The sequence below is a fragment of the Neopsephotus bourkii genome, unplaced genomic scaffold (genome assembly GCF_033783945.1).
Source record: "Neopsephotus bourkii isolate Nb327-2 ecotype Australia unplaced genomic scaffold, CSIRO-AGI_Nbou_v1 NB_1287, whole genome shotgun sequence".
Taxonomy (NCBI): domain Eukaryota; kingdom Metazoa; phylum Chordata; class Aves; order Psittaciformes; family Psittacidae; genus Neopsephotus; species Neopsephotus bourkii.
Window position 1 is genome coordinate 2,341,554 of NW_026901771.1, and position 16,210 is coordinate 2,357,763.

At 39.4% G+C, this 16,210-nt stretch overlaps 1 protein-coding gene across 6 annotated transcripts in view; it reads right to left on the reverse strand.

Moving 5' to 3' along the window:
• Nucleotides 1-16,210, reverse strand: part of STXBP5L (syntaxin binding protein 5L) — a 189,253-nt gene that overhangs the window by 17,930 nt on the left and 155,113 nt on the right. For all 6 annotated transcript variants that reach the window (XM_061365408.1, XM_061365407.1, XM_061365409.1 and 3 more), the window contains one exon: nucleotides 5,067-5,237. In XM_061365408.1, the coding sequence (XP_061221392.1) occupies nucleotides 5,067-5,237 (171 nt within the window). The remainder of the gene's footprint in view (nucleotides 1-5,066; nucleotides 5,238-16,210) is intronic.

Here is a 16,210-nt window from a genome sequence, read left to right on the forward strand (position 1 = left end):
GGATGGAAGGCAAGCCAGGTAGGGGTACACATTTTGCCCAAAGAAGCTAAACAGAAGGTTAATATAATCTGTATTCCAATGTTTCTGTCAGGATACCTGCAGACGAAATAGGGTGCTAGTCAGAGGTCAGAGCTGGAACAGGCCAAGATACAATCAGTACAAATGGCCACAGCCATCACTAACTCCTAAAATCCCTAAAATGTCTGGTCAAAAAGGACTAGAAGAAGTGGAAAACTTACAAGTTCAGCAACGGAATTTCCTGTATTTGTGGGTTTGTTTACAATGCAAATAAATTCTTATATTATTGCAAGGAGGAAACAGCTTAATCAAAAGTATGTGAAAACAAGATTGTTTAGAATCAAGAACATGTTATTAAGATCTTGTAAAGTTCTAATTTCTTGCTAAAATTAGCGTATTTTGAGAACTGCACAGAATATTGAGCAACTACAGAATTTACTAGTAAAGCATAAGGATACTGCATTTATAAAACCAGAAGATGCTACAGAACAATAGGTAGCATTTTAAATAGCATAAATAGTATTTGAGAAATGATGTATTGAATGTCTGGCTAATTACCAACAGAGATGTAACCCTAACAAGCTATTTGATCTTGATACCAGTGTTTTGGGGGAAAAAATAAACCCAGGCTTTGAACTTGAAATAGCAGTAACCCTTAGCTTGGAGGAATATTTACTTGTGTTTAAAAAGTTGTAGAGCTTTCCAAGTTTTAACATGTTAGATGAGGATACTGGTAAAGTCATAGGTTTAAGCAATAACAGTAAACATGACTGAAAGACACGTCTCTGCTGCTGTTACTCGGCTTTTGAATTACTCTTGTTTGAGTGTGGAAGAAGTATCAGCACTTTGTGAAACGGGACAGTTTGCAATATTTGGAGCAGCAGAAAACCACTCGCCCTCCCTCAATTCCCTTCCTATGATTCATCATTGCAAAAATGTTCTTCAAAAATGCTTTTCTATCTCAGGAATCCTTCTGCACATACAAAGAGGTAAGAGTCAGCAAAACCTTGACAATCAGCTAACAGGAATGATGTCAGAAGAATTTATTGTGTGAAAACTGCTTGAAAACACACTTGATGAAAATGCTGGAAATGCAGTTCCTGTTGCACCAAAAAGATCAGATTTAAATAGGCAGGTTTTGAAATCCAGTGTGAGAGGTGAAGACTGATTTATTCTTCTAAAAGGTATCTTATGATTAGCCCCCAAAATGTATTACCTTTGTAATCAAATAATTAGGAGAGGATGTAAATAGCAGGAACTGGAAGCATGCGTTATTAAAAAATCTCCAGGTGTTTTCAGTGCCTCTGGGACAGACTCAAGGGAAGGTAAGAACCATTTACCCACACACAAAGGCACATTTTAGTTTTAATGTAAAAGAAGTGTTTAACACTACATCTGTCATCAAAATTCTGCTCAGGTACAACAATAAAACTACCAAATCCTAACCTGAAATACTACCTCTCGAGCAAAGACATAAAAAGTGTATCTTGATTTACCACAGGAGAATATCTATATATATAGAAAAAGAATTTCTTAGGAATACATCTATTGCTTATTGCAGCATATGCTCTGAAGTAATCAATATATATTCCTAGCACAGAGAGGATTGTTTGATTTTCTTTTGGAACAGCCCAACCAGAAGGTTTAGATTAAAGGCAGTTGCACATTTTGGAGAGAATGCTTATTCTCAATATATTCTTTCTCAAACCTTCTAAATCCTCATCTTTCTTCTCCCTCCCCCTCCTCTTTATCCCTAAGTGAAGACTCTTTCAAGGATCATGCCACCTTCCTTCCACCATATTATTTAGTATAAACACCTTCAGAAATAAATCAAACCACTTGCCAAAGCAGCATGTCTGGAAATTCGAGATGCATGAAGAACAGGGGAATGTCAAGTCATTCCAGCCAGCTCAGTTAGTAGAGATAGAATACCACAGAATACAAATATAATGGGCATCTAATAAATAAGTGTAGACAGGTTTGACAGATGGCTTTGTTTTAATGAGAGAATATAAATAATGAGACAATTATTTTAGTCTATAGGCTGGCTGGAAGGTGACTTGTACACAAACCCCCACACTCAATGACAAACCCAAACCATGCTCTATCTTATTACATGCTGGTATCACTTATTCTAAAGACTGTCTCTTTCTTGTAACACTCATTTCACTGAACTTAATAAAGGTTGTAATATCATTTAAATAATACCACTCATACATCTAAATAGGGATTTCTTACGTTACTTAATTTAATCCTCATCCCTGAAAGTTGTATGATTATCTCTAGAAAGAGATATACTTTAATAGTAAACCTGACAGGTATCTTTCATGACACAGAAATTATTATCATACCATCAGAAGTATCACTGTCTTAATAAATGTTTTGCACACAAGGGTCACTGGGACCTTAAGGGGTTAAGGTTCTGCTTCTCAGTGTCCCTACTTACTCTCAGTGGGTGGGAGGGAAAAGAAAGGAAGTAGCATATAAGAATTAGCTAGTATCATGTCCTGGTTAAGTGCAGGTAGTGCTGATGTTGTAGCAGTATCTGCATACAAGAATTCCAGAAGAGTTTGGTACTACATAGGATGAAGAAAAACACACAGCAATAGAAACCACTGTGGCAGTGATGTATTTTCCACCACGAGCTATCATATGACAACGGTACTTACCATATCTGTGTGGTGCATGAAGAGAGATAGATGAAAGGGTTATGCTACGAACACCATCAATAACTAATGTGGAGGAAAAAATGGTGATTATGCAGATGAAAACTGCCTTTATGCACAGGAATTTACAAACACCTCAGAGGTCTGTAAATCTGCTTTAGTGCAATGTTCACACAGGAGCCATTAAATAGTCCAAGCGAAAGCTGAAATTTATAGTAGGTTTGGTATTTAAACAGGATTATTTCTTCTAACTGATTGCTGAGGATTACTCTTAGTTATATGCAGCCTACACTGCAATTTAACATTTCTGATGTTTACCCCATGAATCTTTGAAGAGTTCATAACGTTGTAATGTTCTCCTAAAGAAGAGATTGTTGGATGGTCACTGAAGAAACAGCAGTGTCAGTTGCAGTGTCACTGTTACCCAAGTTTCTGACCCTGTTTCTCTGCATAAGGTTAATACTAAACTAGTAAAGTCAGACAGATCATGTGGGTATTTCTCATTTGCTGTAGTGCAAATGGAGTTGGAAAATTAATCCAATATAGAAAGCTGTTTAAGCAAAATGTTTCTGTATTTAAGCAGAAATTAACAACTCAAAGGATTTATCTTTCATCAGTATCTGTCCTGCTGTGATAACCTCTGGTGATGGGAGGTCACTTCCAACAGAGACCTAATGATAGCTAGAAGATAGTAACACCTTCACTGAGCAGAGCCATTTTGCAGAGAGCCTCTAACCATGCCTTGCTCTTTATCTCACAAATGAATGTAGGTAAATGCTTTTCTTAAGTAAAACTGAAGGAGCTGCTAGAGGACACCGCAATGGACTTAGGATATCAGCTCCGTTCCAGCCAAGAACATAATCTTGGAACCCTCTATGCCAAATTAGGATGTTTTCTTATAGGGTCACACACGCATAGACACTATTCGTTTTGTTGTATGCTCACTACAGAAGTCAGAAGGGCCAAAAAAGCATTTGCTATTTTATATTATTAAAAAAAAAAAGTAATCACAGATTCTAGCAATTTTCCACTAGTAACAAAGGTATTCGCAACAACTGCATTTAAAAATACAAAATTAGATGCTGAGTGATACAATTTATTTTGCTCTGTAACATCAAGAACCAGCAAAATTAGGAAGTACTGGTTCCAGCTGTACAGAACTTCTGTCGTGCAGACACCTTTGCAGGCAGGCAGGTTAGGACACAAATGCCTCTTACAAGACAGATGGCTTGTAGGGTCATGGTGTTGTCAACTGTCTATCGCTTGTAGCATCACAGGGGGTCCTAGTGGTACTTGTAGCACCACAGGCCATGCTACAGCCCAGACAAAAGCCACAGATTATTACCTCCTAAGCACTTAGGAAATTATTCTGCAACTTGATTAAAATAAAAAGCTGGATTTTTAAAAGGCTTAATTGTTAAAACTAATGATTTTATTATTAAAACAATAAACTGTAACTTCTGTTGTTTAAATACTGACTGTTTACCTATTATTAAAATGGAATACAATCAACACTTCTGTCCTACCCCATTTGTTTTGATGCTATGCTCTTTCGGTTTCTGATAGACTGAAGCTTTTCTGCGCAGACAGTGCATTGTTCTACTGCAAGAATGCGGGGGAGCTGGAAGCATGGGAGACAAGGGTCAAGGATACCACCAGCGGAGCTGGAACACTATTGAGACTGAAGAAAAACACATCAGCTGAACACTTCTACTTAAATGATTTGCAATGAAACAGCTGCCACTGCGAAAATTAAAACGGGCTTCTGCTAAGTTTGAAGTTCAATGCATTGCCGCTTTGTGTATCCCAGCTTCATCCAGTCTCTGCACTTGGGTAGATCAAGGATTTGAAGACTGTTTTTCAAGCATTAAAAGAAGAAACTTATGATAAATAAAAGAAACTGATCAGAGAATGGGCTATAAATTCACCAGAAACAGTGGCCAGGAATTGTGGAATTTTAGAGACTCTTCAGCACCAATAAAAAAAGAAATTAAAATGTGCAAAGCCTGAACTCACATTCTAAAAATATCTTACTCATTTTGAGACTTGGTAAATAGAGACAATGAGAGTTTAAAATGTTAGTACTACCAGCTCTCACAATCACTGTACATAAGCTGCTATGAATGATCACACCCGATCGATCCAGGCGAGGGGACGGCTGTGAGAGTTTGGCGATGTTCAGCATACTGCATCCCTAGGCAGCACAGAGCTCAGGAGCAGGCTTGTTAGTAACAATGCTAGCACAGAGGGGTTGTTCTAATTCTAAACAGTCAGATGAACACAGCAGTTCAGGGCGAGGACAAAGGATCATGCTAAACTTATTTGCTTTCGCACCCAGCGAGAGATCCACAAATACCTAGCAGAATATTCACTGCCACCCACCTTCTGTGGTGACGGGGAGAGAAATCTCCATGCAGGCTGCAGACTGTGCTTTCCTGAAGGGGGGCCGCCCCGGCCCGCGCCGGTTTGCTTTGGAGACGTCTGCGCTGGAAAGTCGTTTTCCTGAGCTGCAGCTCTGGGATGTTGGACTTGTACAGTGACCATTCACGTGATCTGGAAGGTGAATGCAACAAGTGCCAGGTAAAGGGCCAGCTCCGATAGTTCAGAATGGAAAGGGGATGTATGTATGTTCTGATATTTAAGAATGGGTTAAATCAAACCTGAGACTAACTACTTATTTATCAACATAGCAAGTATATGTAAGAGTAACTCACCATATCTTTAAGCTATACTTGAAAAAACCACCAAAGCCAAGGGACAATAGAACTGGTTCTTACAGTTGCAGATCCCCCAGCGTTTTGTCGACCTATGCTTGCTGGAAATCTATCAAGATGATGGAAATCTATCAAGATACTGGAAATCTATCAAGATACTGCTGGTAACAATGCCATCCCTGATGCTGTGTCTCCTCACAGATACCAAAAGCATCTGAAAACTGTCTTTCCTTTTTGTTCTCATAAAGAACTGCAGGTGTAATTACTACAGGATGGAATTTAGAGTCAGACATCTTCCTTACCTGACTCAAAGCTTCATGAAACAGGAGGCACTGAAGTGCCACCTCTCAGGATAGTTGGAAAACTAGCCATAATATTGCTAAGTGTTTTATTCTTCATATACTGCATAGGTTTATTTTACTGCTAAGGAAACTGACTGCTGAACAATTGACTTGTTTGCTACAGATCTAAAGATATGAGGCTAAGTCCTTGGACCCTGCTAGAGGCCATGGTCAATCAGCACAGCACGTGCTGCTGTCTGATGGGGTGAGAAACAAAACACATCTGCTTTAAACTCTGCCTACGTTTGTCTGTTCTTCCTCACTTCCTCACTGGCAACAGGTCTTTAAAACACAACAATCCACTGATCAAGGGTTAGATCAGAGCGAGTTGTACAGGACTAGAAAACATTCACACAATATTCTGCTCATGTTGGATAATGCAACAAGAGAATAATTACTGAACACCATTTTCAGCTCAATCTATGCAAGGAAAGAGTTAGTTTTGATTAGCAGGTCATTCATACTTACTTATTTAAGTAAACAGCAGGTAATAAGCATAACAGATTTATGCAAGCATTTTTGAGTATTTCTATTCAAAACTATGCAAGCTCAATACTATAGGTAAGAACAAGCTTGGAGTTTCTGACTTCATTTTAAATATCTGAGAATTAGATTAGTCTTTAAGATTCTGTATAGAAGTATCACATTCAGTTAACTCTCTTTGATTTATATAGTATCTAAGGAAAAGATGAATGTTAATAAGCCAAGAAATTTATTTCTTGGTTACTATACCATGATAGCTCCACTGTACGTGATGAAAAGCTATTTCTATATTAAGATGATAAAAAACAGTCGGTATTTAATACAGCATATAGTGTGCTATTATACTAGTCTTTTGTTGTGTAAGTCATGTCCTTCCCATACGAAAGCAGTTCAGTCTTAATGAACAAAATTGGAAAGAATTATAGTTTGAAAAGCAATTTAGTATCTGTACTGCATAATGAGACGGCTCTGCAGGAGACACAACTTTCGTGATTCTTATCATGTTTCTTAATACATGGCTATTAACTGAGCTAACAGCAGACATAAAACTGATGTGGGTGATTCATTCAACTTATAGTTAGGGATTTTTCCAAAACAGGCTGGAGCTATTCATATATTTCAGTAGAAAGTCCTTTGAGATCGGGGGCTTTGTTCAAGGGCACAGGCTGCCTGTTCAACCTCAGCAACAGACACATCGTCATCCAGCTGCTTCCTTTCTTCACAATTCAGTTTGTATGAAGGAGTTTCAGCATGATATCTAATTATCTCCAGGGGGATCCTAGGAAGCGGTGAGGAACATAACAGAGTAAAAAAGAATCATATCCTATAGAAACATCAACAACATTTGTGCGCCCCTTTCCCTGAACATTGTGCAGAATGGGCACAATTCATCTAAATCCTTACATGCCACATCAAATGTGAAGAGAAATACTGCTATGTTTCTCTTAGTATGCTTGCTTGTATTAGTTACCTTCAAAGGCCCAAATGAAACAAAAATGGTGAGGTCTGGGCACCTAAAATCCCTCCAGTTGCTTCGACAATGCCTTTCTGAATGAGCAAAGCCACCTCCTTCTGCAGTAAAAAAAATCAGGGCTCACCCTAGAAGCTGCAGAGCTTCAAGTACTAAAGTGAGTGAAATGTTACTGAGTGCTACAATGGGTGGAAGAGGGATTTTATTAATCAGCTACACACTTTTCTGTATTTTAATACTGTTCTGTTCTTCTGATTAGGTATGTTTATCTTTTAAATGTACACAACAGGGAGAAATGCAGCTCTTCAAACCTTAGTAAAACCAAAAAGACATTGAAGAAATATTGCTGAGAAGCTGATAAGAACCATGCAGATAAAGACCACCCAAATCTATGAGAAAATCTTATGTGTGTATTTAAAAACCAGTTTCTCATGTTTTTAATGGTATAAGCTCAGTGATACGAAGCATTTCTAAAGAAAGGTTACATGCTATTTAAGAAAGGGTTCCTTACTGCATTGGCTCTAAAATGAAGTGTGCAAGAAAAGTGCTAATTAAAAACCAGTGCTTGTTTCCTCCAGTGTGCTTTCTAAGGGAGGCTGTGAGAATGCTCAAGCTATTACACCTTTCCAAAGTGACTGTAGTGATAAAGCAATGACGGCTATGAACTGTAAGAGGGTATATCTAGAACAGGTATTAGGATGAAGTTCTCCCTGTGAGGTTGCCCCATCCCTGGCAGTGTTCAAGGCCATGTTGGATGGGGCTTGAAGCAACCTGCTCTAGTGGAAGGTGACCCTCTCTGTGGCAGGGGGTTGGAATCAGATGGGCTTTAAGGTTAGCTGATATTGCAGACACTAGCATTGGTACTTAAGAAGCAGTGCATGGATTGCTCTGTGCTGTTGATTTAATAGTGCAACAGCTCCTAACTCTCCCTCTTGAGAAGGCAGAGCATAGTTGCCTGGGGAGAAAGCACTGCACAAAAAGCCCCTTTGTCTTTTCTATGATCTTCCACCACTGCATTTGCCTCGCCTCCCATCCCCTCCCATGGGTGCTGCTGCCCATGAAGTCAAGGGAATTTGCTTTATACTCTCTAGTACTCCTACATTCCAGCAGCAAGTACCAGAGTAACTAATGCACTACAAGTGGGCATCCTGGCTCAGCAGTACTTACCCCTGAGCAGTCTCCAAACAGTGTAATAGCCGTTCTGCCATGCCAGGGCAGCAGCCTTTTCTCCTGTTTGTGGAGAGTTAACTAAAAAACCAGGGCTCAGTTTGCAGCCATTATGTTTGTTAATGTAAAAATGTAAGGATCACGCAAGCCATTGGAATTAATCATAGCAGATTTCCCCATGCTATGTTAGTCCATTTTATGCTGATTTAACTGCCCCAATTTAATAAAGCAGGGAGTAACACATTGTATCTAAAATGTATTAAAATATATAAAAGAGGAGATCATGACAGAATTCTCTAATGTTCTCATTGTGCTTCTTCTGCAGCGCAGGTCCTGGTTGATTGCCTTTGTCAGGGCTTATGTCATTACCCATATGAACTAGACACTTTAGCTATACCTGTTAGCAAACAGTGGGATTGTTCAGTGCAGTCTGCAGCACAAAAACTGATTAAGAAAAGAAACAGAATTGTGCTGAATGGAAGGCCAGTGTGTCACACCAACTATCAGTGAGATGATGAGATTAAAAGGAGATGAAGAATTAACCTTAGCTACTGTGAACTCGGTGGAACTTGTGAAATGCTGTATGAAAGCTGCAATGTGCAACATGAGAGCAGCAAGCCTGCTGGAAAGCCTTGGATTAATCTTATTTTAGGTATTACATAGATACACACACACTGATTTTAGTTTAGATACAGTAACATGTATGTGTCACAACTTGCCTTGTCATACAACTATTTTAAACTACTTGGTTCCCCCTGCATAAAGGAAAAGGAACCCACCATTTACAAGGGAAAAGCTGAACCAAATGTATTAAAAATGTCAGTAAGAAAGAAGAAAACAAGCATTTGCAGTTGCTGCCCTGCAAACTGTGTAACACCAGATGTAACAACAAAACCATTAAGACCAACCATTTATTTAAGTTCTTACAAAAGGGATAAATTCACAGAGAAAAACTAGCTGAAAACCAGTTGTCACTAATGATCTGAGAGAGGCTGAGAACAAAGGAATTTAAATCTGACTAATCAGAGGCATTATCATCGTATGCTGTACAGAAGTAATCGACGAAAGAGCAGGCAAGAAGACCAGAGAGAAATGTTTTAACGTGGAGCAGAAAGAACCTGAAAAATGAGTCCCAGAGAATCTCCTCAACAAATTCTGAGGAATACAATCTCTGCTGTTAAAGGAAGGAAAAGGTCATTGTTTTCCCCTGAGGGAAGGTCAAGGGAGGTGATTCTGCCCCTCTGCTCTGCTAAGGCCCCACTGGAGTCCTTAGCACAGGAAAGACATGGACCTGTTGGAGAGGGTCCAGAGGAGGGACACAAACATGATCAGAGGGACTGAGCACCTCTGTTATGAGGGAAGGCTGAGAGCTGGGGTTGCTCAGCTGGAGAAGACTCTGGGGACACCTTACTGTGGCCTTTCAGTTCTTAAAAGGGGTCTATAAGAAAAATGGTGAGGGACTTTTTAGCAGGGCCCATTATGAAAAGATGAGGGGTGATGGTTTTAAACTAAAAGAGGGGAGATTCAGGCTGGATGTGAGGGAAAAATTCTTTACAATGATGGTGATAAAACACTGGCACAGGCTGCCCAGAGAGGTGGTGGATGCCCCATCCCTGCAGACACTCAACACCAGGCTGGACGTGGTTCTGGGCAACCTGATCTAGTTGCAGATGTTGGACTAGATGTCCTTTGAAGGTCCCTTCCAACCCAAACTATTCTGTAATTTTTGTGTATGATCAGTAAATTAAGCTCTGCGTAATAATTATGGGTATGACAAGCCTCTTTTTCTTTACACAGCAGAGATACACATTTAAATCAAGGGAAAAAACTGCACAAATGGCCTGAAGAGCAGTCTCAGGTTTGCATGTAAAATAACAAAAATGTTTGTAAAGTAGTGTAACCATTCATTACTGAGAATATAAACTGACACCATAAATTACTCTTAAAAGGAAATCCCTCACAAAGTCAGGATCACCATTTTCTCTTGGTGCAGTTCTGTCAAGCAGGCAGGAGAGGAGGTGTGAGCCTTAGCAGAAGAGGTTAGTACAGGTGTGACTGCCAGCAAAAGAGTATATTTACCATTATGTCTTCAGCAGTTTGAAGAGGAAGGATGAATTGCTCTATTGACGTACTGCTAGTACATTTAGGTCCACATTAAGAGTATAGCAGGCTATCATTGTAATATACTGCCTGTCTAATATAATGGTATTCTTATTACGGTAATCAACTTTTATCACATGCCTGATCCTATATGTAATTTTTCTATTCAAACAGGGTCAGCAGATACATTTGTCAAAGAAGCGAAATACTGTGAAGTGGTTTGGAATGCTCAGTGTGTTGTCACTGACAGAGCCCCTTTTAAAACTAGTATTTCTGCCTGCAGTTATGAACGATGACACCAAAATACAAAATAAGCATTATCCAAATGAAGACCACTAAGAACGCATGTCCTAACATCCCCTTGACATCACCATACCCCAAAACCCCAAACCTAACAGTGTGAATCTGAAAATAAATCAAGCTTTGCTCCCTGAGAGCAGTAGGAAAACTTTGGACTACTTGGATGTAAACTCTGCTAAGTTTCGAGTGATCATATAACAACATATTCTGCCTGTCTGTCTCAAAAAGGACGCAACACTCAGTGTGACTCAACAGAATAACAACATAAATGGTTGCCATGCTTTGTGCAATAAATGGCAAAACACAGACAGAAAACTCTATTTCAGTCTGAAATAAGCATGAGATGCAACACATCCTGAGCTGCACAGAGGACAACACTGAAACATGCAATTAAAGTGGATGAACCACAGGACAATCTAGGATTTCAACAACTGAGCACCCTCATTAGAAGCACTGCACCTGCCTTTTTAAGATGAAAGAAAAACCTGAGTTTAATTCTCTGGTTTTGAAAGTGAAAAATTCATTCTTCCAAGAGGTTGGACTGGAAACATCTTTTCAACTTGAATGTAACAAAAATAAAGTCTGACACGTATGACCTGGAGTCTTTCTAAACAAAACTCCACCACTCCCACTGGAATCATGAAGGAATAAAATGGAATCTGTTACAACTAAAGTGTTTGTAGTCTATTCTAACCAGATTCTCCCAGAGATTCTTCCCCTAATCTTTCTGCAAATCATTGTTTTTAACTAGAGTTAAGAATATCTGAAATAATTGAGCTAGCATGACTCCATAGATACTAACACAGAAATAATTTGCTTGCAAATACTCAACAGAAAAAGGCACAGACAAGGTCAAAGAAGGCATTCCAAATAGAATTCAGTTTACACACAATTTTTAATGCAGTAATTAGACAATTCTAAAAATAAATAAATGCAAGTTTTTCCAAACTTACCATTCTGCATTGTAGATTTTTGAGATTTCAGACCACATTACTGTAATAAGTAAGCTAGCGGCAATTATTCATTCTTATTTTAACGTTGCAAAACCAGATTTAATAGTTAACATCTTCTGATTTAGGGTTTCAATTTTTCCTTCTTTTTTTACGACTTTGTTGTCAAAATAATTATTCATGGAAAATTATTACTTTCTAAATATTATTCTGCTTGCACACACAAGTCAGTTACTAAAAGTGCATATTGCCTTAAGTCCAAACAAGGTAATAGAACCATCCATCTGTCCCATGCCCGCATCTCTGCCTACAGATGACTGGCTGTGTGAGAACTCAATCCCAATCTGAATTATTTACTATAGAGGACTTCTGGGTCCAGGCAAGTCTAGTAAATCAATGTGTAGCCCCAGATTTTGACTGCTGTGAAGTACTACAACCTGGGGAGTATACAGAGACCACAGAATGGAAGAATGCTACATAAGTGTTTACAGTGCTTGAAAGCAGTGGAGAATTACTTACCTTTGAGAATTCTTAGTAAGGAACTCTGCTTTAAGTAAAACCAGAGAGCATAGGAACAGTGAAAATCTATTACATCGTGAGCCTAGCAGTTGCCTCTCGTTTTGTTATTATCAACTCTCAAATGTATAATGATATTTACTGCTTGTGTTGTTTCAGCTAAGAAACTTTACTGTCTTTCCTTTGTGACTAAATGTCACTGCATCAGTTACAAACGTTTGAGTTAGGGTATGTATCATCTTGGTAATTTTAAACACTTACCTTTCCTTTAGACTACTTGCTTGTTAAATCTCCCATATAGCAGCCCCTTTCTCCATTTGAAATATAACCACACGGCATGTGCCTAATCTGCTGCCATAGTTCAGAGTTAACCTGCTGGTCAGCTTTTGTTGCCATTTTCTATTCCAGTTATTTGAACTGGCAGAGGGCTAATATGTCTGTTGATATAGGTTTTCTTTGAAACCTGTTTGACCATAAACCTTCTCTTACTTAATTAAAGAAGAAACTGGTGCTGTCATACACCTACCTGACCTTCAGCAGATGAAAGAAACTTTTGTCTAGGAAGGTCCCAGCTACAGAACATCAAAATTCAAGCCTGAAAATGTGAAATTGCAGAGGGACCAAACATTTGAAAGCATTTCTGTAAAAGTGAAAGACTTTAGTTCAACCCTTAATGTTTTTCATCCTAACAGTGATCAAGCTTGCAGCAAAAAAGGCAAAGAGCATCCTTCAGTGAATCAGCCGGAGCATAGCCAGGAGTTTGAGTGATGTCATTTTTCCCCTCTATTTGTCATTTTTAGACTACTTCTCAAGTCCTGTTCCCAGTTTTGGGCTCCCCATTACACATAAGACACTTACTGTATGTAAGATACACACAGGCTTGAGTTCAGCAGGGGTCCACCAAGCCAGCAAGGGAGTTATGCATCATATTAAGAGAAGAGTTTGAGACCTGTTCTTTTTGTTCAGTCTTAAGGAGGGAAGACTGAGGGGAGATGTTATTGCTGTCTGCAACTACCTGATCCAAGCATATGCAGAAGATGGAGCCAGATGCTTCTCAGAGGTGCGCACTGGTCAGATGAGAGGCAAAGGACATGTCTTGGAAGATGGGAAGTTCAGGTTAAGTATTAGGAAAAACTTTTTTTCCCCTGTGGATGATGAAAAACTGGAAGAGATTGCTCAGAGAGGTTGGGGACCCCCTGTCATTGGAGGCATTCAAGATTCAGCTGGATACTGCCCTCACCTAGCTGGTCTAACTAAACCTGCTTTGAGTATGGTGAGGGCCTAGACAACCTCTAGAGGTCCCTTCCAACCTTATTATGCTGTAATTCTAACTACAAGCAGAGTTTAGTTGACTCCTCAATTCAGCTGGTATTTTCAGACTGAAAAGTGAACAGGAATTACTCTTTCCTTCTAGGAGACATGTATTGAACAGTCCATAATATCCTTTACATGTAGAAATACATATAATTTCCAATGTATATTGCCACGTCATTCAAGAAAAGCATTGTTACAGCTGGATGTCTGAACTGCCTTTTCTAGAAACATCAGACCAAGAAGGAAAGCAACACATGCCAGTTCAAAACTTCTGAACTGTTGCTTAGCACTGTAAACAGCATTACACTCCAGGGCCAGATAAACCAGTGCAGGATGCACCTCTCACAAGCTCCCAGCTTGGCCAATGCAGCAGTAAAACAAAGGCACATTAGAAGATCCAAAACTTTGCCAGTGTCTAAAGTCTGCTGTAAAACACTTTGAAAGGGGAAAGCAAGAACGACTGTAAGCCCACTGCTCACTTGTAAAATCAAAATGAGGTCTTGTTTACGATATCCAGGTACTGTTTCATAGGCTTGGGAGCATTCCATTGCAATGAAATACAAGAGCATGAAATGGTGGCATCAGCATCAGACGACATTTCTCAAATCCTTGAGAAAACTGAGATTATTGGGCACTTTGTCTAGTTTTTCACTGCTGTGTAAAACGGGATACATTAACTCTGACCTGGTAAAGAATTCATTCACTGCTTGTAAATATCTGAAGACAGAATGGGGAATCATATTCATCTTTTAAAGATCACAGCTTGCAAGAGGAAGCAATGATGACTGTCTCTTATTTGTATTTTCTTGTGTTCTTTGGCTAATAAAGTCTAGGTGATAACAGAAATTCCTACAGTGAAACCATCTGTTCACAGGAATGAAATGAAAATCAGCAGTTACCCAGTATCTCCATCTTCAGTCAGGAGTTCTGTCCAGCTCTCTGTGATTACCTGGAAACTTTGAAAGCCTTTAATGAAATCAGCAGAAGTACTTTCTAAAAGAAAAACCACAAAGTGATGCTTAAAGTGGCTGGTGAAGCAAAGTGAGAAAACTCTCACATAAAAGCAGTTGTATCTTCCATGGTATGTCCCAGATTCTCCACTTGATTAAATTAGATGAGGATTATCCCCATAACTCATTTCACTGAAGCAGTGCATGGAAGTGTAGATGATCTTTTCAGCAAAATAAAGATACTACCATTCAGAGCTGCTTCTGAAGGATAATAGGGAAGCTGTACATTATATGCAACATCAATGTCACATCTCTGCTACTCAAAAAAAGCTGTGGACAGGTTGGAGGGGGATCAAAAGAGCCACGACGATGATCAGAGAACTGGGAAGCCTGCCACATGTGAGAAGGCTGAAAGAACTGGGTTTGTTCAGGCTTGAGAAAAGAAGGCTCAGGGGGGACCTTACTACCATATTCCAGTATTTAATGGGTGGCTGCAAAGATGGAAACTCCTTTTCTACAATGAGTCACACAGACAAGACAAGGGGTAATGAGTAGAAGATACTCCCAGAGAGATTCTGGTTGGACACAAGAGATTTTCCAATGAGTCATTGGAATAATCTTCCCAGGGAAATGGTGGATTCCCCAACATTGGAAATTTTAAGATTCAGCTGGACAGAGTGCTGAGACATCTAGTAGGTCATGCTAGAAAGCTTGGACCAGATGATCCTTGAGTTCCCTTCCAACCTGGTGTTTTAGGATTCTATGATCTTCCTTCTGGACAACTCAGATAAACAGTGGGTTACTCAGATCTGCAGTAGGTGAAACTATCAAGAAGTATGTATGCCCCCAGTGTATGTAGTGTAATTTTCACATTTCTGTGTGAAGATATGGCATCCAGGGCAACAAGTTCTTCAGCAAGGATAGATAATAATCATTATGTCAAAATAAGATGCTGAGGTCAGCTTTACCAGTCATACAAAGATCAAAATGGAGTCCCAAAGTACCTTTAAGTCACAAAATTCCTGACAAGGTTTAACTAGAACACCCTGAGTCATGAGATCACACATTATTCCCTTCAATCCTAGCAAACTATTCCCCAAGTAATTCTCAGTACAGGCAGCACCTCCACCAGAAATAGATTTAACTTCTACTTAACCTCTACTATAATTCAAAGCAAAGTGGAAGCAAGGACGTTACATGAGCCAGATCCTTAGACGGGAGCAGAACTGTAAGCTGCCAAATGCTAATGTATTTCCCAATTAGCTGCAGTTGGTACTGAGGGTAGGTGATGTATCAGCACTCTGTAAAAAGCTATGAGCCAGAGCCGATGGGGTGGATGCACAGTATCTTCTCATTTGAAAGTGGTGATCTGAACATCTTTACAAGTGTGGGCCAGAGAGAACTGTTATTCCCTGTATGTTCAGACTATGGGTATAATCCCAGGAAACAGCCAAACAGTGGATAAATAATCTCTAAGAGCCCTGCCAGTGTAGCCAAGACACTTTGGAGCAGATATAAATGAAATGCATGTGCTATTCACCTTTTCCAGGAACTCCCATTTAAATTTAGCTCCTTACATTGAGAAAGAGATGCTTTTTCCAGCCTGTTGCAAACTAAGCAACCTATAATTCAGCACAGTTTTAATGGCTAGAATAACAGAAATCTGCCCTTCTAAGACAGTCATGAAGGAGAACTGAAATAAGGTTTTTTTGTTTTGCTTC